This window comes from Acanthochromis polyacanthus, chromosome 7 (genome assembly GCF_021347895.1).
Source record: "Acanthochromis polyacanthus isolate Apoly-LR-REF ecotype Palm Island chromosome 7, KAUST_Apoly_ChrSc, whole genome shotgun sequence".
Classification (NCBI taxonomy): domain Eukaryota; kingdom Metazoa; phylum Chordata; class Actinopteri; family Pomacentridae; genus Acanthochromis; species Acanthochromis polyacanthus.
In genome coordinates, this window is record NC_067119.1 from 10,486,411 (window position 1) to 10,513,818 (window position 27,408).

At 37.6% G+C, this 27,408-nt stretch overlaps 2 protein-coding genes and 1 long non-coding RNA gene across 7 annotated transcripts in view; 2 read left to right on the plus strand and 1 right to left on the minus strand.

Annotated features, from left to right (window-relative positions):
• Positions 1–6,833, plus strand: LOC127534932 (uncharacterized). The gene is made up of 2 exons (XR_007943585.1): positions 1–87; positions 6,217–6,833. It is a non-coding gene; the product is annotated as an uncharacterized LOC127534932 (long non-coding RNA).
• ppef2a (protein phosphatase with EF-hand domain 2a) lies at positions 4,046–25,876 on the minus strand. 2 transcript variants are annotated; one of them, XM_051951390.1, is made up of 19 exons: positions 25,836–25,876; positions 24,358–24,399; positions 23,809–23,937; positions 21,490–21,549; positions 19,977–20,104; positions 19,835–19,889; positions 19,560–19,735; positions 19,065–19,179; positions 18,577–18,623; positions 17,340–17,506; positions 17,215–17,251; positions 15,723–15,872; positions 15,304–15,642; positions 12,743–12,928; positions 11,843–11,985; positions 10,437–10,543; positions 9,025–9,191; positions 8,137–8,224; positions 4,046–6,760 (listed from the first exon to the last, which is right to left on the minus strand). In XM_051951390.1, the coding sequence occupies exons 4-19, from the start codon at positions 21,539–21,541 to the stop codon at positions 6,507–6,509; spliced, it is 2,211 nt and encodes a 736-aa protein (XP_051807350.1). In that variant the 5' UTR covers positions 21,542–21,549; positions 23,809–23,937; positions 24,358–24,399; positions 25,836–25,876; the 3' UTR covers positions 4,046–6,506. The 2 variants fall into 2 exon arrangements, with proteins under 2 accessions (XP_051807350.1, XP_051807349.1); XM_051951389.1 differs by lacking the exon at positions 25,836–25,876 and adding an exon at positions 25,402–25,470.
• Positions 25,394–27,408, plus strand: part of LOC110949423 (flavin reductase (NADPH)-like) — a 14,789-nt gene continuing 12,774 nt past the window's right edge. Inside the window, exons 1-2 of one of the 4 annotated variants that reach the window (XM_022191494.2) lie at positions 25,394–25,465; positions 26,037–26,089. In XM_022191494.2, coding sequence (XP_022047186.2) covers positions 26,075–26,089 — 15 coding nt within the window. In that variant the 5' untranslated portion in view covers positions 25,394–25,465; positions 26,037–26,074. Of the gene's footprint in view, positions 25,466–25,825; positions 25,938–26,036; positions 26,090–27,408 lie in introns of those variants that run through there. The other 3 variants (XM_022191496.2, XM_022191495.2, XM_051951391.1) reach the window with 3 other exon arrangements.

A 27,408-nucleotide genomic window follows, 5' to 3' on the forward strand; every position in this document is an offset into this window, starting at 1 on the left:
CAATCTATTTGTGTATGATTGTCAGTCCAAAGAGGGAGAGATGAAAAAGGGAAGGAGAGGAGAGATTGCAAAGTCAGGAAGAACCAGGTAAGAAAACAAACAGAGAATAGTGGCAAGCAAAACAGTAATTGTTAAGATGACAAAGAAAAACATCCTTTCACAATATAATTTTACATATATGTCATGGAGGTTATGTGTTCTCCCCACATTAAATGCTTTCCAGAAGCACACTTAACAGATATCAGTGGACTTCATTCTAAACAGAACATCTTCATTACATTTTCCTAATTATCTATTTGTTTTTCTATTTGTTTAATTTCACTATTAAAGGAAGAGAACAAGGAGAGACTCTGGGAGATGAGAGCGTGCAGACCAGGGAAAGAAATGCTGTGCATCACATTTCAAATAAAAGTCAAAAAATAAGTCCTAGGTCCATTTTTTTGTTTTGTTTTTTTGGTGCTTGGTATAGGAGGCTGGTTAACTCCAGAAACATACATGCTGTTTATGTGTATGTTGAGGAGCTGCTGTATCTAAATGAGTCATCTTGTCCCAGAAATTAGGACTACGATATGTTTCTTTTAAGATTCCAGTGTATTCCTCCTTTGTGGTGATTCTGCATTTAAATAAACTTTATCAGATTGGATGGTTTAGTCACAGACCTTTTCAAAAAGTGTTATGCTTTTCTTTCACAAATGTGGAAGTGAAACTGCATTAAAACGTACAAAACAATGAAGAAATTTATCTTGCCTGGCTGGGCACCTCTGGGTGCTCAGCACCCCTAAACCTCTGATCCTAGAATCGCCCCACAACCATTTCTATTTGGAGACACTCATGTGGATCCTGCTGCTGTTTGTTGCTTGCAGCTGTTTGTATTTGAAAATAATCATCTGTATTACTGTTTGTATTATATTTTTTGTCCACATAAGAACAATTTCATGTTTGAAATATGTTTGTTTTTCACTTTATAACAGATTTTGAACATTTTGATGATTGCTAAAGAAGGATATTACACGGATCAGCAATAGAAGAATGTCAACATGCATTTTGTTGACATTTTTCCCTCTTTTCCTCCAGGTTTGTGCGTCACCTTTAGTATGATATTATCAATGACAAAGAGCTTGGGGTAGTAATACAAATATTACAGTTTCATCAAAAGTATAAAAGGCAACCTAAAAATTTAAATGCAGTTATATAACAAGACACGCTTTTTGAGGAAAAACTGGAAAATGGACTGAAAAACTTTTCATTACTAAGACACATTTTTGACCCACTTATGTATCTAAGGGTTAAACACCTGCAGCATTATACAGCATCAGGATCCAGATGAGCATCTCCAAAGAGTAAAACAACAGCAGCAGCTTCATCGATTAAAATTGTAAATCATCCCTGGCATGGAGACAGGATGTGCCGTAGGATCTAACATAAGGCCACACAGATAAATCATTTGTTGCGTTGTGGTTTCAGATTGAATCTTTTATTTGTTACTGTGATATCAAGTTTATCTCATTTGATGCACCGTCTATTTTGACATATATAATAATGTTGTGGGCACGTATGAATAACTCTGAGGAACATTATTGTAAAAGTGACCCGCCTGACAGATTACCACCACTTTAGCTAGACTGATGAAGCCAGCAGTGTTATCCTTTGTCTGAAAGGAGCTTTTCATTCATTAGTGCAGAACTCCAACAGCTTCTCAACTGTAAGACCACCTGCAGACAGCAAACAATACTCTGAAAAACTGTGTCTAACTGCCTCCTTCTTTGTCCCACGAGTCTCCACAATGTGCGTTTTTCAGTGTTGGGGGTGGAGGCGGCAACACGTCGGCCTCCGTCCCTGGGGATTATTTCTGTCATGTTTTAAATGCTGATTAAGAGGTGAGCTTAAAGAAATGCATTTTGGGTGCAAGATTGATTTCACTTATGTTTTTGCAGAGAAAACCTCAATCAAATCAGGATTAAGTGCGACCGTCATTTGATTTTAAGCAGTTGTGTAGGTAAATTCAGGCTGCCTCTCCTCATGTAAACCCACTCTGACTCCATGTGCTGACTGTAGCCGACAAGCAAGTTTAGTGTTCGCCGCATAGCTCAGGATCACCCTTCAGTCTACACTAGAAAAACAGGATTGACCCCCTCCACATACAGTTTTCCTTCTTAAGTAGCTTTAAGGTCGTTAAAATCCTCTTATTCTTCTCGGTGTCAGCATGTTCCATTAGATCTGTACAATCTGTACACTGAGACAAATACGAGGAATGTAAAGGTTGTAGTGATTTGTCGTTAAGAAACGTCTTCCTTCCTTGCAATATCTGTAAATGAAATGCGATTTAAAGGCATTTTTTATTGCTGCAACAAGAAAATTGCACTTGTTGTCTTAAAGATAGGCGATTCATTGCTCCGTGTTTAAAATAGAAGTCTTTTCTTCAAGTTATTTACTGAGAGGTTTGTGTGAGAAGCTATTAAATGTAGGAATTTAAAATGAGACTTGGTGACAGAGAAGACAGATGAATCAAACTGTGTTTTTATGTGGTGTAGACTGTATTGTTGCTGTATCATCTTTCAATTAAAAATACCCTTTAAATTCCTGACCTTAGAGCTGCTTTTGTTACTTTTGTACAGAGCCAGGCCAACACTTTTCTCGTTTCCAGTCTTCATTACAAGCTAAGCTAATCAGCTAGCATTCATTTGAGCGGCATGAAGCTACTCGCTGCATTTTGCCAAGTGTTACACAACTTATTCCACTAATGTTTGCACACAGGGCTGTAGAAACTCGCCAGCAGGACAAATGTTCCTCCTAATCCAGGGAAAAGACAAATGTGTGTAAACTTTGATTTGTGAAATGCTTTAAATCCTGCCTTATTCAGCCTGCAGGCAGCTCTGGACCTGTCCTAAAGTCCACCCACGTAGAAGGTGATCATGTGCAAAGAAATCTGCTGTCCTGACTTCAGCAGCTCAGAGGGATAATGCAGCTGTGGTTCTGAATAGGAAAAGAAACTAACTAAATAAAAAAAGCACAACCCATCCCAGAATTATCTTAGTCAATGAATCAAGCTTGAAGATGGAGACGCATTATGCCAAGATAGAAATATACAAAAGCTCTTACCAAAAATACCATTTGTAAAATATTGGATTAACAACTCATAGACATCTGAAATGTGATACTGATTTTTGTAAGATGCATTTTTAACAAAGTGTTAAGTTCTATTGTGTAAAATCTTCCTCTTACAAGTAACTAATCCTGTCAGATAAAAGTAGCAGAGTAGAACGTACATTATCCCCCTCTGCCATGTAATGAAATAGTAGCAGCATAAACAAAAACACTCAGCAGTGTACCTCAAAATTCTACTTATGCCCAGTGAATGTAATTTCCACCACTGTTCCTCTGTGCCTGTTCTGTTTATCCTTCATGGACAGTGAGGATTTACTTCCATCCATGTGCTGGTAGAGTTGGTCTGTTGCGCCTCCTGCTGGTGATTCTGAAAACTCAGTGGACTTCCCAGCCAGAAAATGATCAAATAATACAGCTAATAATTTAACATCTGAGCCTGCAAATGTACTTTAATGCACTTTAAAGCAGAATTTAAATATCTGGACTGTTTGAAATATATAAGATGATGTTAAACTATTACTTCATTTAGATCCAGTAAGTGGAAAATATAAACTTAGTGTAAAATAGTTTGAAATATCATTGTTATACAGAGCAATTAATATAAAGTTTGTTGACAACAAAATAAAATGCAAACATGTAAAATATTCACATATTCCTGATTAGCAAATAACAGAAGATTTCATGCATAATAATAAATAAAATAAGTTTATTGAGAAAATAACTATCAGGTTAATGTTAATTGTAGCTTTATTGTGTAGGAGTTTTCTGTTCGATAGCTGAAATATTATTAATGAAGAAATAGTCGGCATAGATAAAACCATGTGCATCTGAGAGAAAAATAAAATAAAACCAAACAAAATAACTGTAAATTATTTATTTTATGTAGCTGCGTATGTCCATAAAACATCTTGGGAAGTTATAGACAAATAAAATAAACACATTTTCATTTTTTTTTCAAGTTTAATGAACTTTTGTATATAAAATAAGTAGATTTATTTTTTTTTAAATCTTGTCCTGCCCATGCCTTACTTTCTTTACAATGCAGCTGTGCTAATTGAGAAGAAATCTACAGTACATGTTGATAATACCAAGGAACACAGTCGTACTTTATCCAAAAGGCCTTCTTGCATTTCATAAACACAAAGACTGACACAAAATAAATGCTAAAAATGGGACTGTATTTACAGGACATATTTTTCATGATCGGAGTGCTAAAACACAAATGTTCTCCTGTCGTGTTAAATAATATGCATGAATGTGGGAACTTTGTCTAACAGATTTACCTAAAACATGTAATACAGCATGTATAGTTTTGGGAAATAAGTTTTTTTGTTGTTGTTGTAGTTTGTTTAGCTTCACATAAAGACTGGAAACAAGAGGAACTAGCTCGCCTAAAGGGAACAGTCAAATATCCCCAGTGAAAAACCACAACTTCTCATTTTTACTTACGTGTTTCCTTCAGAATAAACATACAAGATATAATAAATGAATAATTGAGCTTAAAACGTGCTGGTAAGCGGGTTTTATTAGTTTAAACTGAGCGAGCTAGCCGTTTCCCCTCTGTTTCCAGTCTTTATGCTAAGCTAAGCTAACACAGCTAGCTTACTTCCCAGCTCTCTCAAACTACTCCTTTAAACTACATTAAACATTCTAGATTTCAGAGCAGCAGTTTGGTTTGAGGCAAACATCCTAGAGGTCAAATTAATAAACTCATGAGTTCTCCCTTCTGGATAAGATGAGGGTTCGTTTCCCTCCTAAAATGAGGAGCGACCCATCGTTGGCAGGCAGCGCTGATGGAAAACTCCATCAACGCACACTGGACTTTACTTCAAATGCTTCGACTGTGAAGGCACCAGCAACATTTAGCTGCAGTTAGTCAGTCCATCGTACTATTTTATCAAATATTGTCAGTTTAGTGTAATTTCTGGTATCTATGAAGTCTTTAGAAGGAGTGTAGCTGTACCAACGTCATGTAAATACAAGTTATTGAAAAACTGCCTGTACGCTGACTCATTTAGAAACAACACTGGAGGCAAAACACACAGTTTCCAGTATCAAAAAGCATCATGTGCACTGAAAGAAGAGGAAAAATGACTTCTCATGTTTAAGAAATGCAGCATTTACATAAATCTTTAATGTAAATTTAAATGAGAGATAAATATCAGTAGGCGATGATTAGTTTAATGTTTGATGCACATTCAAAACATAAAGATTTGCTGCTTTTTACAGTTTTACGTCACTATACACTGAATATTTTTCAGTTTTGAACCATTATTAATTCAAATTTTGAGAAACTGACAGCTTATAAATTAAACTAATAGATAAGACAGAGTTTCGTTGGGGATTTTTATGCCTTATACCAACCTACGCGTTTTAAAAGATGTGCTATTATTTTTAACATTTTCCAATTAAGTGCAATGAATTTTGATTGCCTTATTTCCTTAATCATCCAGTTCATTTTATTTTTTCTTTTCTTTTTGTGCATTTACTATCAGGCCATTGCTGCTTATTTTTCTGACTTTTCAGGAATTGTGATGGAAATTCTTCACATTTTTACATAATTGTATGAACAGGATGATTATTCAATAGCAAAATTAGCCAGTAAGAGACAAATTCTTGATTATGGGGAATGTTTGGATTTCTCTTTGTAATATTAAAGTGCCTTAAGGTAACATATGTTATGATTTGGCGCTCTACAAATAAATTGAAGATTTTCTGATATAGGGGTTTCACTGTATTCTTTTGTATCTATGACTGTTTGCTTACAAGCAAACAGTCTGTCAGCCACTTTGAATATGATAATAATAAACTTTTCGGGGAATATTTCTCATATATTTAACATTTTCCTTCATGTGTGCTGCCACCCTGTGATGAATTTTCAATTGAGATTTGAATTTTTTGTCTTTTTGAGATGTTTATGTCCAAAATGTTGTCCATTTAATCACATCTGGAGTCAGCATGCAGGCATGCTTTCATTCTTTTCTGTTCTGTTAGTAAAAGCAATGACAGTTGTGGACATAAAATGCAAAATAACCGTATCTAGTATTGTTATTGTAATAATGCTGCAGTCTGAATATGCTGCGTTTTTGTTCCTGTGCTTGTTTTTAACAGTTTTAACTATCATAACCAAATGAAAGAGACACATTTCTTGATCCAGCAGCCGTGTTTCACCCTCCCACCTCCTGTGAGTGAAACTGTGTCACAAAGTGAAATGAACAGTCGCTGTCAAACGTCCTGACCTTTAAACTCCTCCTAATCCCATATGATCCACACGGCTGTTGCTCAGCGGTGTCCTGCGTCTTCATGTGCGTCATTGAAGCAGCTTGCGTTGGCTCTGTCTCCATCCCCTCCCCTCCACCGCCTGGCGAGGAATCTGCTTTCAGTCTCTGCGCTCCGTCTGGTCAGATGTTGGGATCTCCCTCCAGCTTGGTGAGGTCGGTGGCCGTGCCCATGAACATGCTGCGTCCTCGCTCCAGCCGGCTCTTCTTGTCCGTGAGCCGGAAAGCCTCCATGAACTCGTCGATGTCGATGCTGCCGTCCTGGTTGCTGTCGATGGTGACGGCCAGGTCAGAGATGGCCTCGTCCGTGATCTCCATCTTTAGGTAGACGCTCAGCAGCTTCCACGTCTGCCGGAAGTCCTCCATGGTGATGAAGCCTGAGGAGGAGGATGTTGGAGGTTAAACAAGCAGAGATGCAGTAACAATAAAGGATGGTTCCTGATAAAAACATGTCAGTGTGTGTTTGTGTCGTGGTCAGAGGTGGGGAGGGGAGCCAGAGACCAATAGATCAGTGGGTTAATCCTCAGTGGGATTCAGGAGGCCAGTATTTGCTGCGGCCTCTTTGGCATGCTGCAGGTGGATTAACGGAGGATGAGCTCAGCAGACGTGGCTCAAAGTCATCAGAGCCCTGACACACTTTACACCTCCACTGGACCACATTTTTCACTCTACAGCAGTATTTCTGTGCTAATTTATTGCTTTCTGACGCATTTTAACAAACGCTGTTTCTTTGTCAACCTACATATTATGAATATTGTAACAATTTTCAAACAGAAATTGACATTAATCCTTCTAAACCCAAAAATCAGCAGCAGTTTTGAAAGGCATGTCATCCTTTAAAAAATGATCATACCAGGATACTGCAGAAACAGAGATCACACATTCAACTTTCAAACAGTAAATTAATTTCTTAGGTATCACTTTTAGTTTCTTTGAGGAAATACTCCAAATCAAAGCTTATTTTAATAATATTTCATCAAAAATCAGTGTGTTCTACATTTAAGAACTGGTCAAAAGTAAGTCATATGCATGAGCCTGATTCTGTTAAAAACACACACAAATTTGCACTATATTACACTGACTATAAACCCGGCTGAATTGCAGGCAGTGTTGACATAAAAAATAGGGGAGAAGTATGGAAACAAAATTTAAAAATTAAGTAGTAAAATATCTGTTTTCCGGCATTGTTAACATCTTTGGACACCTGGAAAACCACTGCTCATATGTTTACATTTTTGCAATATTTAGAGAAATTCAACTTTTCTTTTTTATGCTCTTTGGTGTTATGACTTTGTTTCCCTGCACAAAACATATTTTTGAATTCTCTTTACTTCCAGCCATGGTTGTGCTGTTTCTATAGAGTACAGGACTTTATAGGGCAGTGAAAATTTAACCCACAGCAAGTAAAAATGTGACACTATTCCTTTATTTTTTATAATATTTTGCTGTTCTTTTGACACATTAATTGTCTAATTGCAATTTTTCTTTCTTTGTGACCTCTTTTCTCTCATCTTTCTCACCTCTGTCATCTGCTTTATTGTCTTGCAAATAAACTAAACTTTTTTCCCCCCCAAAATTAACAGATTGTTGAGTCACTGATAGTAAAATTTTATATTTCTTGACATTTCTGATGTGGACGTATCTGGCAGCTTTGGTATGGAACGACAAAATAAATCCATTTAAAGAGTAAATAAAAACAGCAGGGTGTGCAAACATGTGCACATATTATGGTTTACAAACAAATGACTCTTACCTGAGTTGTCTGTGTCTACGATCCTGAAGATGGTCTCCAAAGTGGAGCGGTGGCGGTACAACATTTCCAGCAGACTCTGATCAATGTTCTGAAAAAGAAGAAACAAGAAAATGAACAAATTCCAGAAGAAAAGCTTTTATTTCCTTTTTGTCATTTAAGATTTTATGAGTTTTAACATTTGGACATTACACAAAATGCACATTGTAGAGTTACATGACAAAATAAAACAGCTTGGTAGCTGTAAAAACATAATGCAGTGAAAAAGAACAACCAGACCTCGGTCTCCTGGCATTTAAAATAAAACCTGCTACTCATGGCTAAACTGTGCTTTAGTTAACCTTGATGGCAATAAAGAAGTTTCCACTACAGACAACAGTTTGAGGATTCAGGTAAAAGGTTTGTTTAAGGCACTATGGAAAGACACTTTAACCCTTTAGCACTCACTGAGTGAAAATTCTGTCACTCTGTGCTAAAATTATACACTAAAAAACTGTATAAATCACTGTAAGATACCAAAACCACATGAATAATGTTCTTTACTTTGTAATAAGGGTACATACTTGTTAACCTTCTGAATGCCAAAACCCACCAACGAGTTTTAAAGGCATTTTTTCTTCAAAAAATTGCCATAAATTACACCATTTATCAGTGTGTATCAGGCTAAGATATACAGGGTGTCTACAGAGGTGCATTCTATGAGGTAGGAAAAACTTTGACGACCACTGATTACAATAAAACAAACCTCGTTAAGATGTCTTATCAATTGCATTTGTAATAAATTCTCAAAATAGTAAAGAGACTTTATGGACACGCTGTATTAACTATGCACACTCCTTTGATTTATCCAAAAAATAACTTTATAACTTTACTAGAATTTCGCGTCCTTACGTCACTGTTGGGCCCGATGATGGCGAGCTCGTTGAACCAGTCGTAGTAATCTATCATGCCTTCGCTGGTCTTGCGGGTGACGAGCTGACAGCGAAGCATCCTCCAGGGCAGGTCGAGGTGCATCACACTCTCCACTGCCAAGGCCCAGTCGTTCAGAGACACCAGACCTAACAGAGGTGGAAGTTCATACTGTTTCAAAAGAGACTTTTTCATTTTCATTTGTTTCAAGTCCAATTAATTGCCTCAGTGTGTTGCTTTTTGCACACTGATGACATTTTCTGAGGTATAAATTCAGAGTGTTTTGCCAAACTAACATTCCCAAGGCCCTGAATCAATGTATGGATGGATCATATTTAGATTTGCAATACTTTGCTAATTGTAGCATATAAAGTGTAAACAGCATTTTTTCCTCATCAGGAAGATTGAGAACTGCAGCTAAGAGCTCCTGAAATGCTACTAATGACACTGTAGTGCAACTGTTTGGTCAAAAGCAGAATTGTCTTCAGTACGTACTTTTCTCAGTTCTATTCAGTTTTTTTTAATTACAATCCTAGTGGCAGAGGAACACAAACGCTGTAATCTGTAACATTTAGCCAGTATGTCATGTTTTCATGAATGAAAATATTAGTACAAGTTGTTCTTAATTCTGCAATTTTCACTCATTTCTCCGTGGACGTTACAAGTGCTGAACAAGACGTGATTTTAACAGTGGCCTTGATGGAATTCACGACTCCTGTTTCAAAGAGGGGGCTGCACAGTGGAGTAGTGATTAGCACTGTTGCCTTGCAGCTAGAACCTTCCCTGGATCTTTCTGCATGGAGTTTGCATGTTCTCTCTGTGCATGTTTGGGTTTTCTTCAGGTTCTCTGATTTCCTCCCACAGTCCAAAAACATGCTGAGGTTAACTGGTGAGTCTAAATTGTCTGTAGGTGTGAATGTGAGTGTGATTGTTTGTCTCTATATGTAGCTCTGTGATAGACTGGTGGCCTGTCCAGGATGTCCTCTGCCTTCACCCCAAGTCATCTGGAATAGACTCCAGCCCCCCACGACCCTAATAAGGATTAAGCTGTGTGTAGATCATGGATGGATGTTTCAAACAGGATCAAATGCTTGTCCAACTTTCCACATTTATTCACATGCCTGTATACAATTTAATCACTGAACATGTTCCATCTAAAGTTCCTGTGAAACTGAAGCGTTCTGTCCTGCAGTTCTACTTGTTTTCATCCTGAAAGGTGATTATTTTGTTCCACTAAACAAACAAAGACGAAGGCTCATATTCCTCCCCAGCCTGCCACTGTCCTTTGAGAACTACATGGGAAAATAAAAGTGCACAAGAGATCCGCCACAAAACGAATCAACACCCGATCTGCTGAGGACGGCAATGCTTCACGGAACTCAAACTACCCACACCTGTGTTCTCGCTGTCGAGCTTTTTGAAGGCACAGATGAGGTCAGACTTGTGTGCAAACAGCTGCTCCCGCAGGACTTTGAGGGCTGAGCGCTCCGTTCGGCCGACACTGCAGACGATGCAACAGAAAACGTGGAGATGTTTCATCAAAAAAAGGAATAATTGTGATTCTCTGTCAAATAAAACTTCATGAATGTTATCATTCATGTACAAAGTTCTTGTTTAATCCAGTCACAGCTGAAAAAAGTCACAAGAATATTGCAGAATTTCTGTGTAAAATATGAAAGAAAGGGAATTTAATTAGGATAATCAATATATTGTCTAAAGAACTCGCTGGACATTTAGGGAAATAACTGTATTCTGTCTTTAAAGCTCACAAACAAATGTGCTATATGTTGTTGTTTTCCTTCATCTTAGGTCAAGCTAACCTCAATCAATCGTTAATATAATATATTTTTTTATAGTACAAGTCATGCATTAAACACACGTGTTGAACATGAATAGATTTAACAAGTCCACAAGTTTAATTAATAATAAAGTAGAAAATGATAAGAGATAATATCAAGTGAATCATAAAAAAATATAAATTTACATGTTGACCTAAAAAAAAGTAAAAAACAACAAAAACAGATCCAAACTGTAAATAATATTTGCATCAAGAATCTGCATTTTTACAAATAGAAAATTATTCTTCTGCAATGTTTGACCAAAAACGTGACATTTCTTCTGCATTTAAATGAAAACAAACATGACTTTAAAGAAAAATGATGTACATTTGGTTTAAAAAAAATGAGAATATTATTTTTATTTCTAATTTCCAGATTTTCTCAGTGTTGTTAAATAACAGATAATGTCGAGAAAAATCACAGAAAAACACAAATTTACACGCTGACCTTTAAAACCAAAAAAATAAAAAATAAAGAAACAAACTGCAAAATAAAAAATAAAATAAATAAACAATACTGAAGTAATAATAAAATACTGAGTTACAAATTACAGTAAAGTTAGAATTTGAAATAAAAATATACTAGATAAAAGTAAAGTTTATTTTAAAGACATCCGACTCTCTGCTCCAGTCAGGTTAATGCACGACTGATCAATTCAACAGCTAGACAAAACAGCGGAATCAATCTTCTTATCTTTGCGTAGAAAAAGAAAGCAAATTTACCCGTTTCCTAAATGCCAAGCTGTTTTGGGTCTTCAAAACTCTAAATCTGCTGACTTTCTTAGTTTTGCATTACTGCATGGTGCAAATCTTTGGCCACTGAACTGTTCGCTGGACTAAACAAGCAACGTGAAGTCGTCACCTTCAACTCGTTGCTCATTTCTTGTTGTTTTATTTGGACATTTTCTACATTAAACCATTTTAAAGGAACGAAGCTACCAACAGCTAAATAGTTTCTGATACCTTTGCCTCACGGTGAGCTCTCTGATCATGCTGCTGGCCTGGTACTGGACCACATAAGGCACGAGGTCGGGACCCAGCTTCACGTACGCCCCCCTGTTGCTTCCCACATCGTAGTAATTGGAGGCAGAGAACAGAGTGAGGACCTGAAGGAAACGAAAGAACCGATAAGAGGAGCCGTACATCGTACTACGAGTGAGTCCGGAAACAAACCTAACATACATTTATTACTCTGCCAAGGAAGAGCAAAGGTATGTAACGATTGGCATCTGTCGGTCTGTCTGTCTGTCTGTGTGCAACATTATTCAAAAACGAACAAACAGATTTGGATGAAACTTTCAGGGAAAGTCAGAAATGACACAAGAACCACCTGATTAGATTTTGGCAATGATGCGGCTCATAGTCTGGATCCACGGATTTATTAAAGATTTCTGTATCATTGCCAGATAGCGTCACAGCGTCACTGTTACTATGACAACAAGTGAACGCTACATCACATGATTGCGAGCCTACTACAAATCCATCACTGCAAACTTATCAGGACTTATCCATCGGAAATGATACAAGGAACAATTGACTTAATTGTGGGGGTGTTTCCAAGTCCCAATTCCCACCATCCACTACAAATTCAGGTCACACGATTGGGTATCTGTACATAACATACACATGCATGACACGCCTGTGTTCAGCACGAGGTCATTTTGTTTGTGGGTACATATATTAAATGGCCACATTCTATGCTGCCGTGATTTCTGCACAAAATTTTTCAAGATTTGATCCGATACGACTGAGCAGCCTTGGTGGTGCACTGCGCTTCCTGAGGGTTTCTCTCGTTTTGCTAATAAAGTTCTGAACTCAGGCAGTGAACTGTGGGTCTCTTCACACCTCCCTGTCTGTACTGACCTTACGGTTGTGGCAGAACTCATAACCGTCCTGTTTACACTCGTGCGAGCGGATGATGAGCTGCAGGTTGTGTTTGTTCAGGAAGTCCTCGGTGACGTCGGGGCCCCAGTAGCAGCCTCCTCCTCTCACCTCGTTGGGGATGCAGCCTTCCTGAGCCATCGGGTCGCTCCACAGCAGGTCCAGGATCTGGTGAACCACAGGAATCACAGGAAGGAGATCTTTAGTGGATAAATCAGTTTGTTGTTGTTCCACATTTAGCAACCATTTCTGATGTAATTGGCTGCTCCTACTTCCTTTAATGTCAGGTATTTAACGTGTATCAATGGATTGGTGCGTCTGAGCTAAAACACAGACAGCATTTAAGTCTTGCATCTTATAGACACAGTTAATATTTCTCTAATTTTTCTTGTTTTCTGAGGTATGTATTTGTTCTTAGCATTGGGTAATGTGCACATGGTACGTAGACTTAAAACATTCAAATGGAAGTCTGAGTTCTCAGACTGAACTTCAATAAAAATGCAACTTTTTCAGTCAATTTTTTTTGCAGAAATGGCGACTATTTGCCATAATTATGTACCATGATAAATAAACAGCTGATATTCTGCAGTTTGCTTGTGGTTCATGTTCTGGAAATGCTTAAAATGCATTTATTTGGTGTGTTTATTTCATTTTTATTATTTTCTTTGGTAATTTTACCTTAAACCTGAATTAAAGTATGGCTTTTCTACTTGTTACTGTTTACCTGTTCATAAAGTGAATAAATAAATTGGGGGGGGGGGGGGGGGGGGGATGACTGAAGCAACAATAAATAGCAGAACGGAGGAAGCACAACAACCGGTCCAACTCTAATCTAAACTGGAAATAATCGCAAAGAAAAAGACACAAATCACTCAAAATAAAAATAAAAGTAATCAGAAGTAATTACTTTGCAGATGTATGTCTCTTTCAACAAGTGAAGTTACAGTTTACATTCATTTCTGTCCAGATTTCTGGATGCAGTGAAGGATTTAAAAGGTGGGGAACAATTAACAGTCTCACTAACTAAATAAGGCAGAATCTGACCAGAGTAATGGTGTTAAATAATGGCCACATCTGTCTCTGCAGTAACCTTTAACCAACTAAATCTGATCCAAAATAAAAGTCTCCTCTGTATGTCGTGAAAGCAATTTAAAGATCTGTTCATTTATACAGATAACATACATAATAAATCAGTTTACTGATGACGTTACAGCTTGAACCCGTTTGCACCTGCCTGCTGTTAAGGTGGTGACGATCAGTTTAAACAAAATCTGACTGAACTCATGGCAGCAGAAGGATTAATGACGCAGTGGATTACGGCTTTTAAACACTCATGCAGCCAACAAACCACATCAGTGTTGATTACTGATGGAGTGTTTATCGGGTCACGACTCTTCTCCAAGTCGCCAGGCATACATCCAAATTAAAACTTAGAGTAAATACATACACGAGTCTTCTTCATGTTCTTCTCAGTGAACTGCTCAGCGGCTTGTTTCGAGGCCAAGAATGAACATTTAAACTTATTCTAGACTCCTTTACCTGCAGGGAAGAGTGTTGTTGATTATTTTGAATTACTAACATATATTTTTAATACTGTAACTTGGGAAGCAGCAGTTTTAAAAAAAAAAAAAAAAAAGGTCTGTAGCAACCAAATGAAACTGTATGCTGTTTGAAAGTGTAACTAAACACATCCCTTTTCTGTAGAAAAGATGCTGAATATGACACAAGAGTTCAAATAAATCCATCTGTCAGCGACTAAATAATTATTCTCAATTGGCTGCAGCTTCATATTTGCCGTTACAGACATGAAAGTGCCGTCTGAGTCTTTGCTAGACCGAAACATCTTCTGTAACATCATAATATTTGTCTGAACAGTGCGACAAAAGCTGGATTCGGTGATCATTTTAAACATTTCTGAATACAAAATGGTGTACCTGCTTTCTACTGATAAGCTAAAAATTAAAAATAATCAAATACATTAAAGTGATTCATCCAGCTAAACAAACCATTGAAATTACTGATCCATTGTTTGGCCTGTATCAATTTCACCAAAGATATTCAATTTACTAAAATGCAAGACCAAGAAAAGCACAAAGTTCCCAGATTCAAGAACTTGCCTCAAAAATCTAAATTTATTGATGAATTTATCAACAAACTAATTAATCGACAGACTTATTTATAGTTAAATTTATTTAGTGACAAGTTTATATAAAATGCAGCATAAACGTCACCTGTATTTTAATGGAAATCTGACAATCATTTACCAACAAGTGCATTTATTTATTATTTTTACTCATTTAGGTTTTTATATGACAGGAAACAATCATTAAAAGTCACATGACTGATTTAATAGCTTTTCATTCCCCAGATCTTTAAAAAAGGTCTGTATCTGTTCTTCCTAAATTATCCTGCCTCATCAGCATTGTGAAGCAAGAAGAGCTCCATAAATAAAGATGAAAAAGACTCCTAATATTTAAAAGCACTTCAAAAAAAGTCTCATTGTGGATTTAGATATTTTAAGACTTTTATCTCTGCTCCTTTACCTGTTTCCACTCCTCTTTGGCGTTGTCACTGTAGACAGAGTCAAAGGATAAAGCAGGCGTTTCATTTTCTGGCGCCTTCATCACAGTATTGAAAGCAGACTGCCTCCTCCTGCGGATCTCCATCTCCGTCTCCACGTTCACTTTGATCCGGTCCGAGAAGTCCTGCAGCGAGCGGTTGTGGAAACAGTCGCGGGTCCCGAGAGGTTTGGGGAAAGTGAGGGAGGCTCGACGCCGGAAGATCCTGTTGGTCCCCCAGACGTCCTCGTCCAAGTCCGAGTCGATGGATGTTGTAGCTGAGCTCTGGTTTCTCTTCTTCGGAGGCCTCAGCGCTGAGATGTACTGATGGAAACAGAGAACAGAGATTTTATAGACTGCTGAAAACCTCAGTTTAATCAGGTTATCACATGTTGGTTGCTCACATTGTGTCTGTCCAGTCTGGCGAGGAGGTTCAGGTCCGTGCTGTCGGAGATCCCTCCATGGAGGACCAGGACCTTCTGGTCGATCACTGTTGCTAATGGCAACCAGCTGAAAATCTTCTGCAGCAGCTTCAGGATCCGTTTGCCGTGCATCTAAGATGAAACACAAACACAAAGCAGCAGTCTGCTGTCAATATCTACGTTTTACATCTTACAGAATATTTTATGATCTGGACTTTTCTCGTTTTTTTTCTTCTATGAGGTATACTGATCTTAGTGCTGGATAACCCACACGTGGTTTACAGATGCGCAGGAAAAAATTTAATAATCCAAAAGAAAGTGAGTTTTTTGTGTGTTTATAAAAATTTTTCTAATCTTATTTTTAATTCTATCTTTGTTGTCCTGTTCATAAATGCAATATATAATAAATAAATAAATTTGGAGGGGAACACAACTGAATTAACAAGAAGTGTAAATAGTAGAATAGAGGGAGTTTGAGTTCTTACACTGAACTTTAATGATAATGCAACTTTTTAAATCATTTGAATCACAGATATGGGGATTATTGAGCATGATTACAGGCCTTGATACAATACCTTTCAAAAATTTGGTCACTTAGAAATGTCCTTTTGTTTTATGTAGTTTTTCCAATGAAGATAACATTAAATGAATCAGAAATACAGTCTAGACATTGTTAATGTGGTAAATGACTATTCTAGCTGGAAATGGCTGATTTCTAATGGAATATCTCCATAGGGGTACAGAGGAACATTTCCAGCAACCATCACTCCTGTGTTCTAATGCTACATTGTGTTAGCTAATGGTGTTGAAAGGCTAATTGATGATTAGAAAACCCTTGTGCAACCATGTTAGCACATGGATAAAAGTGTGACTTTTCAAAACATTAAATTGTCTGGGTGACACCAAACTTTTGAACGGTAGTGTGCATTCACTTTAAATGAACAGTAGAAACAATCAAACAAAAAAATATTTAAAAAAAAACAACTATTCTTTGCCTCATTCTTTTAATCAGTTACTGAGGTTGTAATTGTCTCTGATGTTGTTTATAACTGAACTGTTTGTTTTTGCAGCCTCTGGTCCAGTGTGTGTCAGAAACTCTGCATTGTTAATAAAGTTAATGTTTGAATTATGCAGGTATTCAAACATCGGGGACATCTGAGGTTTTCTCTTTGGGTCTTTGGAGCAGCTCGAACTTTTTGACTCAGAAGTCAGATGTCCTCCGGCCACCTGGTTTAATGACCTCAAATCCTCTTAACGTGAGGAGGACTGACCGGTGTTGTGTGCAGAGGATGGCGTCCTAGATCGAGCTTTCCGGGGAATGTGTGGGCGAAAGTGAATGAAGCAATTTTAACTTGGTGCTTCAAAGATAGCACAGGTAAGGAAACCTTTTGGCTCCTATGATAAGAAAAGGTGTTAATACTAAGCTGCTGGCAAAGGAAGAGCTGCCCTTTCAGGCATGTAGGGCTGAACCTACCTTATATTTAGTCAACACCTCCTTAGTGAAGCCGTACCTAAAACCAGCCAGACAGACACGAGTTAGAAAACAAGGATTTAACTGCAGCTGGTGAGTGTGGTCAGACAGGAGCAGGGAAAATTCACCTCAGGTTGACGATGTGGTCCTCGTGGTTTCCTCTGTTGAGGTAAACATCGCTCGGATACAAGAGCAGGAACGCAAACAAGACGAGGAGGATCTCGATGGAGTCTTTGCCTCGATCCACAAAGTCTCCATTAAACACATACGGCTTCTCTAGAGACGGCATGCCGTTCTGTACAGCAGCAAAAGAAGAATAAGGGTTGAAGGATCTATCAATGGTCAAAATAAATGATAGCAAAAACACTGAAAATGCTGCTGTTTCACTAAGTGATTCGTAACAAGTGACTAAGAAGAAACATGCTGCAGTTAAACATCTCAGTTGTTTTGTTTAATCCAGTAAAAATACCAAAAATCATCTAACTGTAGCTATTATACTTCTCTCTGTTTTATATCACTTTAAACTGAATATTTTTCACCCTTTGGTATATCCAGACTGTCAAGATTTAAGTTCGAAAAATACGTTATTAATCAATGGCAGGAAGTTATTTTGTTACAGCAGCTACAATCACAGACACTAAAGATAAAACAGTGATGGCACAAAAAAACATATTCCAGTACTAAAATATATTTTAATATATATTTCAAGACCTTTTTTTCTCTATATAATGATATTTATACAATAAATTATTAAATTCTCTTCGCGTCACTCAATAATCTCCAATAACTACGTCTCTGTGCAACAACATAAATATAACTCCTTTACTATTTATTTTATTTATTAATAAAAATATAAAAAAAATTAAATAAAACACAAATACAACTCCATTACTATTTATTACACTTACATTTTCATTTTTCTAGAACAATGCACAGTTTACATTTCATTCTTATACTTTTCTACTTATGTTTATCTATATTGTTTTTGTACTGTTTACATTTCTAAGACTTTGAACGGGAGCAACTGTAACATAAGCAATTTAATCAGGGATTAATAAAGTATTTCTGATTCTGAAACTGGAGAGAAAAATCAATAGATTCATCAATGTGTGTTTTTTGCAGTTCTAGTAATGCTACCCCATGATTTGTTTTTGAACTATGAAGTTAAAGCTGGAGAAGAGGAACTTGATCACATTGTAAATATCAAAACATCTTAACAGTGTCAGTAATAAAGTACATCTGTAACCCTCTCTCAAAAACCAATAACTACAGCCCATAAGATATAAATAAAAAAAGTATAAATCCAGGTGTAACAGCTCAAAGACAGAAGTGTTTCAGCATTTCAAAAATGTTTAGAGTCCCAACCTTGTAGAAGATCAGCAGCAGGTCTTCTAGCTGTCCATGCAAATCACCTGAAATGAAAAACAGAGGCATAAATACACTCATAGACTTAATCGGCTAGAAAACAGAAACGCACAGTTCACATGTCTGTCTAGAAATGACAGAAATGACCTTTGAGGAGATTTTTGAGGTGGCTCAAGGATTAAAAACAGACAAAACCTATTTGTTCTAAATCTTTTCAACTAGAAAAAAATGCCCATCACAATTTAACATGGTTTATTTTAATAGGGAATTAAGAAAACCTGCACATATTTACAGTTTAGAGGCTGAATCCATACTGGTTTCAACATTTTTGCTTAGAAAATTACTTAAATGATGACTTAGATGATTATTAGCATTGTAGTCGCTCTTTTTTTTTTAGATCTCGATACGGTGAATACCACAATATTTCTCATCTCTCCGCCTTCATGTCCAGTCTCCTCTCCAGTGTCACTATCCATCTAAAATCTCACCACAAATCGTGATTTCTTTGCTGTGGCAGGTGGAGATGCGGTTGATATTTGGCAACAGGCGGAGCAGCTTCCACGTCTCCAGGAGGAGCTGGAGGGCGTAGCGCGAGTGCAGCTGCTGCTGGCAGAGAGACTGGTTAGCAAGAAGGCCTCAGACACAAACACATGAAAGCAGCCTCATGCTTCTCTGTTTGGTCACTGATGTTTGTCACTGCAGCACAGACACTTAGCAGCAGTTCCTTTGCTCAAATATAAAACATGTTCTCCAAAACATAGGCGATCTGCTGTTTGGAAGCACCTTGTTGAGGAAATATACACCATATAAACCTCACTGGATCCATCATTTTCATAATAATATTCCAAGAGTAATATTCCAAGTATTGTTGCAGTTGTTTAATGAACTGTTTTTCATTCATAAATATGATTAAAACAATATTCTACTCATTAGAGAGACACAAATCTGCTGAATGATAGTAAATAATACTGTTGGGCACCTACTTTCTTGTTCCTGAAGGCCTCCACCAGGCTGACTGCCTGCTCCACCGTCAGAGGGAAGGTGAGATGAGGTCCTGAGTAAATCTCTGGCACCTCGATTTTCTTGTAGCAGAAATACCTCTCCCACTCAGCGTCCCGACAAATATCGTTCTCCCTGAAGATGTGCGAGATCAAATTTCCTGGAAGGTCGACACAGTTCAAGGTTAGTTTCAAATAAATAAATCAGGTGAAGGACATCTCGTGCGAATCCAAATCACAAATCAGGACAGAAATCTTACGTTCATTGCTCGATGGTGTGAAATTGTCCATGAGGTAGCCGAGGAAATTGTACAGCTGCACACAAAAGAGACGTGAAGGTTGTAGTTTCGTTGTTAATTTAGGGCAAACATTCGGAGTGGATCGTGTCTGGTGGTTCGTCACCTTTATCTGGGCCTGTTCTCCAGAGTATTCGATGGACTGGAAGATGTGCCAGGTGTACCTCCGTCTCATCTCTGTGCGGGCGACATACTGACGGTACCATCGCTGGATCAGGACGGCAGCCCGTATGGCTGAAACACAGGGAACAGGCAGGATTTTGGAAGTATGCCACATAATCTACAGCCTGTAGGTAGACGTATACGTAGCAGTGCTGTGTAATTGTCAAGAAAAGGGTTTTTGACTGCTGTGATGCTAAACTTTGATGGTCTAAGTTATGGTTCATCATTGGAAACTTGATCATATTTTTGCACTGTGGAAGTTGATCATTATCCTGAAATGGCCTTCAGGTGGTGTATTGAGTACAACAAACAGAAAATATGGAAGATACAATGATAGCAAAGTAAAGCTAGTACTCCCATAACACTCCTACACCACTCATAAGAAAATTGTAACTAAAAGTTAACAAAATCAGTTGTGTGGTTTTTATTTTTTCCAATGCAACACACATTCTTGTATTGAACATTATTTCACTCAGTTTGACATGTGACATTATACATACATTTGCCAAACTGCTACCAATCTTGATATCCCAAATCTAAATATAATAATTCTGTAATACTCTCCGCAGTAGGCCCGCTTTGTCAAGATAAACAGCTAACTGCTTTTCTACTAAATAATAAGTACAAACCTCGCTGCCTTACTTGAGTGCTTCATAGTGTACTTTTTGTTTACTTGAAGACATTTGTGTCGCTAAAACTACAATCCACAATGTGGGACGGCATGGCTCAGTGGGTAGAGTGGCCCTGAGCAAGACACCGAACCCCTAATTGCTCCTGATTGCACCATCAGTGTGTGAATGTGTGTGTGAATGGGTAAATGTGACATATCATCATGTAAAGCGCTTTGGATAAAAGCGCTATATAAATACAATCATTTACAATGTGTGAAATTTCTTCCACCATAAAGTTTTAATTCTGTGTAACTCTAAAAAGCGAACATGTTGAGACATGGCTGCAGTTTTTCAGGCTTTCTCTTCTACTTTAAAGCCTTCATCAGCAGCAGAAACACACATATTATTTCGTCACTTTTCAAACAGAAACTGCTGTTTGAGCCGTACGTCCTGATATAGTCTCTTTCCCATATGTGCCTTTTTTTTTAAAAGATAGCGAACTTAGCAGTTTTCTTCTACTTGTGGTGCACAATCGTTCTTTCCATCACTGTCTCTGACCCAGAAATGTGAGTTTTGAGTTTACGACTAACATCTGGCAAACAGCAACAACGTCAACAACACAACAAACAAGGTGAAACAAATGATGCTTACTTGTGACAGCTGCATGCAGCAGAACAGAAAGACAAAAAGAAATGTAGATTCATGAATACAGCATGAACTAAAGGGAAGGAATCATAATATATCAACAAAAACAGAGCAGGTAACAAAAGGAATGAAGTGAAGTTTTCTGTACAAGCTGACTAATGATGATTTGTGTAAATCTGTGTGCGTTTGAAGTGTTGATACCTTTTCCCGAGTGTTTGTGGAAATGGTCGGACTTTGTGACGCCACATCCCATGACTGTTCCTGTTAAAGCAAACAAACATTCCTCACATCAGACAAAATGATTACGATATTAAGCAAATTTAAGTATAAAATGTATTTAACCATGGACAGATTACTGAACAGGCCTAATGGGCATAGGACCCCCCAAAACACAATATATGTCCCAGAAAGACACACAAAATTACTGAAATGAGACATAAAAGAGAGGGAAAGGAAGAGATGCAAAATAAAGAAACATAAATTAACCACACAGAGCTGAAACTGCCACAAAGAGATGTAAATTCACCGACACGAGACATAAAACGACCAAAATTAATTGCAACAATAAGCAATATGAGACACAAAACAACCATGGTGAGACACAAAGCGACCACAAAAAGACAGAATAGCTATAAAAAATGCAAAACGACTACAATGAGACAAAAAACTACCATGAGGAGACAAAAAAATAACCACAAATAGATGGAGAAAGTACCAAATCTGACACTGAAGAGATGCAAAATGACTAAAATTTTATGCAAACAACCACAAAGAGAAGTAGTAATGGCCAATATGATCAATATGAGACATAAATAAAAATAAATAAATCAAAATTAAATGCAAACAACCCCAAACAGATGCAACAATAAGCAATATGAGACACAAAACAACTACGGTGACATGCAAAGGGACCAAAAAGAGAGAATGTCTACAAAAAATACCAAACGACCAAAATGAGCCACAAAGCAACCATAAAAGACGCAAAAGAAACATAAATGAAGAGATGAAACGGAAAACAACAACAGCGACACAAAATGACAAATACAAAATGACCAAAATGAGACACAAAACAACCGTAAAGAGATGCACAATCACTGCAAAGAGGCCCAGAAAGTCTCAAATGTGACACTAAAGAGATGCAAAACGACCAAAATATGACAAAAAATGTCTAAATTTTTATGCAAACAAGCACAAAGAGACGCAACAATGGTCAATATGAGACATAAAACGACAAAAACCAAATGTAAACAAGCACAAAGAAATGCAATAATAAGCAATATGAGACAGAAAACAACTACGGTGAAATGCAAAGAGGAAACGGCTACAAAAAATACAAAATGACCAAAATGCGAAACAAAACAACCACAAAGAGACGCAAAAGAAACTTAAATGGAGAAATAAAACAAAAAGCAACAACAGAGACACAAAAAGGGCCGCAAACAAACACAAAACACCCAAAATGAGACACAAAACAACCACAGAGAGGCACAGAAAGTCCCACAGGTGACACTAAAGAGATGCAAAATGACGAAAATTGAATGCCAACAACCACAAATACTTGCAGCAATGAGCAATAGTAGACACAAAACAACCATGATGAGATGCAAAGGGACCACAAAGACTTACTAAATTATCAAAATGAGACAACAAAGTGCTAGAGAGATGCAAAATGATGCATGAAACCCACAAGAAGCACAGCTGGAGACACAAAACAACCACAGCTGATGTCTGCGTGGTTTTCTACACAATGGGATGAATGGTGGGGTCTGTTGTTTTACAGTCTGTCCTTATATTTAACTGTATGTCATTGTTGAAGTACTTGATGATTAATCACAAAGGTAAATCTGACTTTCTGGGGCCACAGATCTGACATTGCATACATTTTCAGGCTGGGAAAAGTTCTCCTCAGCAGGCACATTTTGAAACAGTTCAGTCTTGGCCTCTTCATTCACAGACTGACAAACTAAGCAGCAGCAGCAGGAGCAGGAGAGCTGAGGTTGGAGGACGTTCAACTTTGCGCCCTTTTAATCTCGTTATCTCCTGGTTCACTCCTAACTTCTGTGATTGGCCTCAATCCTGCAGCACAGGACTGCTTTGGTCCGAATTCTGCGAAAGCTTACACTGACAAACCAGTGAAACCAGGAAGCCAGGAAATATTCTTACAACCTGAAGCTATTTTAATGGAACGGAAAAATTAACACCCCCTCTTTTTTTTCCACGAGGCATTTTAAAATGTCACTCTGTTGTTTAAGGTCAGGAAATGATGGAGATATCAAAGCGTACCATTTAAAAATCAACACTGGGCGTTTAAAGCTGCTTTGTAAACTGTGCTATAGGGCAAAGCTGACATTTGAAGTGGGTGAAATTAAACTCTGTGAAGTACTTGAAAACTTGTGTTCTGAGAAGGAGCAATTTGACACACATATTATCTAATTTCCACTTGTGTCTGCTATTTTAGAGACTTTACTGGTCTTTTTATGGATTTAAATCAACTGCTGTAGAAATATGAAGTTCACTTACGTGGTCACCTGCTTTATCCAGTCACCACTTCCCAGGTTATTTGGCTGTCGGCTCGCGGATTCAGTGAGTATTCAAACAACCATTTGCTCTGTTGCATCCTCCACCAGTGGGCCAGGATCAGGTCAAGAACTGCGGGACGTCAATCAGACTGATCATTGTAGCTGGAAGAATGACAGCAGCACCCACCAACTCACCACAGTGGCCTCATGTATGAAGCTATCCGCACTGTGCAGCTCCCCTTTGACTGAGCCGAAGCTGCTTTAGTCTTTAGTCCCTCGGTGTGATCGCATAATCAAAGGACCGAGCCACAAGTGGATTACTTGAGCTAATGACTTGATGCGACTAGACGGGTCTTTATATAGGAAGATGGCAAAGTGCAGAGGTCAGCGTGGGTGGCAAGAGGTTGACCAGCGTCTTTTTTCGAGCTTGCTTTTGATTACAGGAGTCCAAGTTGGTGCTTACATGTGAGCTCATGTGATTGTAGTGGAGCAAAACACAATCAGATCTCTGAACATGTCAAATCTTGACGTGCGACTGATGGGAGCTTACCTGCTGATGGCACCACCATGGTTGACTGAAGCTGAGGCCTGGCTGGAAGAAAAAGCACAAAACCCTCGTCGAGAAACAAATCATAATGCTCTGCGTCATTTAGTTGGGTTTAATTGTGATTCTCTTTTTCTTGTTTTTATATGTTAGTAATTTTAATGTTTCCATTTCACTTCTCAAATGGTTTGTCCCCAGTGTGAACCATATAAAAATCACACAAAACACACAGTTGGGACTCAGTTTTACAACTTATACTTACTCTTTGGGGAGTATCATATAGTCTGAATTCAAAAACTGTTCCATACCTTAAAAAAAAAAAAAAAAAAAAAAGCAGAAGCAACCTAGAACAGAGGTAGGGCCCAGCATAAAGGATTGCAACATAATTTAGAGGGGTTTCTATGAGGATTTTAAGAAAAAGGAAGAGAAAATGCTGTGTTTCCCCCCTTTTTTCCCGTAAAAACGATTGCTTAATTTCACTCCTTACGGACAAAAAGTGATTTAAGTAACACACGAAAAGATATCTTCACTCTTTGATGAGCTGCATGGTCACAATTCTCAGGCTGGGGAACAAAGTAAACACATGTAGCTTTGTTTGAAGGAATCACAGGCCTAATGTTAGGAACCACTGACCCACTAATTATGAATTAGTCCTTTGTATGATTACTTAGTTCATCATTACTTCACAAAATCTGAGAGGTGGCATGATAAATGAACTTGACAAAGTTACCAAAGTCCAAAAATACGAGATGTTTGATATGAACTTGAAATTTAACACGTAATAGCAAGGACACGTAGCATTTTATAAGCTGTAACCTGAAAATTTGACGTACTGGTTACCAAACAGTCAAATTTCTGGCTATATGCAACTGTGAGGTTTAGCTGGATGCTACTTTCACGTTAAAATATACATTTTGGGATCTAGTTTTGCAGTAGCTTCGATATATGCCTTAAAGAATTATGTAACGTACCACTGCAAAGCATGAAAACGTAATTTAGAAGTCACAGTAAAGATTTAAACTTGTTAAATTAGTTGTTTTATGAACGCACCTGAACGCCACCGCTCTTGAACGTCTCCTTGACTGGACGTGACGTAATCATAATGGCGCACTGGGTGAGTGTGGAGCTAGCCAACATTTGGATATTACATTTTAACGGCTATAAGATGCTATCCTTTGTAGTATGTGTACAAATTCGGACGCCAAACTGTACAGATACTTTGCATAAATGTTGCACAATGCATGTCGTTTGACCTGTTGGCTACTATAAATGCGTTTGAGAAAGAAGTTAGACGAAAACAAAAGCGAAAGACAGGGCCACTGCGATTTGATTAACGTTAGAGATCAGCTAAGGTACCGTTTGGTAGTTAAACAGTTGACAGTTAAGCAGGTAAACCCAAAGACATCTAGCAAAAACAGACCATTCATGGGTCATGTTTTAGTTTCATGTTAAACTTTAAAATCGGGAGGTCACTTCCTACTCACCAACTTGTATAACTTCCTTGTGTAATCATGTATTTTGTCTGACCACATCAAGCACTAGTTGGAGAAAGAGTGATTGTTGGGTCATTACATTGAATCAGACTGGTAATTAATACAGTAATTACACAAATAAACTTTCATTGAGTTGTTATTCGATGTTTTATAAGCACAAATTGATGACATTGTCCTACCTTTTGACTCTAGATGGTGAGACTGTCAGACTGTCAGCAGTGGGATCACTGATGCATTTAACAAGAGTAAGTCTAAAACATCAGCATGTTGTTACTGCAGAACCAGAATGAACCCTTACTGACATACTTACTGATTAACTTTACACGGATAATAATAAGGTTAATGTTTGGGTTTCTTTATTTTGAGGACTGTTACTCAATTATGTGTACATGCTTAGATAATGCAACAAAACTGTGTGATTGGACTAAGACAAGATAATGATAAAACAGCTTGGTCTAAATACTACAATATCTATGCACTGACATTAATTACATACACAAATTTTATTTCCACGTTTTGTCATTTATTACGACAGCTTGTCTCCTGGTGTTTTTGCTTTCTGGCATGGTATTGTTTCTGTACTGGTATTAAAATATTTAGGCAGTTTTAAAACAGAACTTTGACATTGTGCCTGATTATCAAATCAAATCACATTTATTGACATTATATAGCAGGTTTAAAAACAGCCCATGCAATTATGTGCAAACCAAGTCAAAACAATATAAAACTTGTAAAAAATTATTGAGGAAACTAAGTAGAATAGTGTAAAAGTAAAGCACTAAAACAGGCAAAATAGGTAAGATCAACTTATAAAATAGAAATATGACCATGATGAGCAACCACAGACTATATAATAATTCTTATTTTTAATGATAAATTTTATATATATATACATACATACATACATACATACACACACACACACACACACACACACACACACACACACACATATATATATATATATATATATATATATATATATATATATATATATATATATATATATATATATATATATATATATATATATACATATAGTGCAGTAAATGTGACCAACCTACTATATACTGAACATTTTTTATTCGGTTAGAACAACTGTGCAAGTGTCACAAAGTATCCTATAACTACGGATCTAAAGTTGTGTGTATTTGCACGTTGTGACTTTTGATGGAGCTGTAGCAGTCAAACACATCAACCTGCGACGCCCTCTAATAGTCCCACCCACTCCACTGGGCCAGCTTCTGGAGCGGTGGACGGATTCTGGGCTCTGATTGGACGACTTCATTGTCAGTCAAGCCTGACAGCACTGTTTACATGTTTAGACAGTCCGGGAAAAGACTGATCACATGGAGATGGAGAAGAGCGGGGAGATTGTGGAAAATAAGGTGTCGAGGCAAACTAATGAGGGTCGGAGACGAAGTTTCGACGCTGCTTTTAAAATAATGGTGATTAACGAGGCCGAGGCGTCGAACAACTGCCAGGCAGCAAAGAAATACGATGTTACCGAGTGTCACGTTAGGAAATGGCGAGCACAGAAGGACAATCTTAGGAACGCTAACGG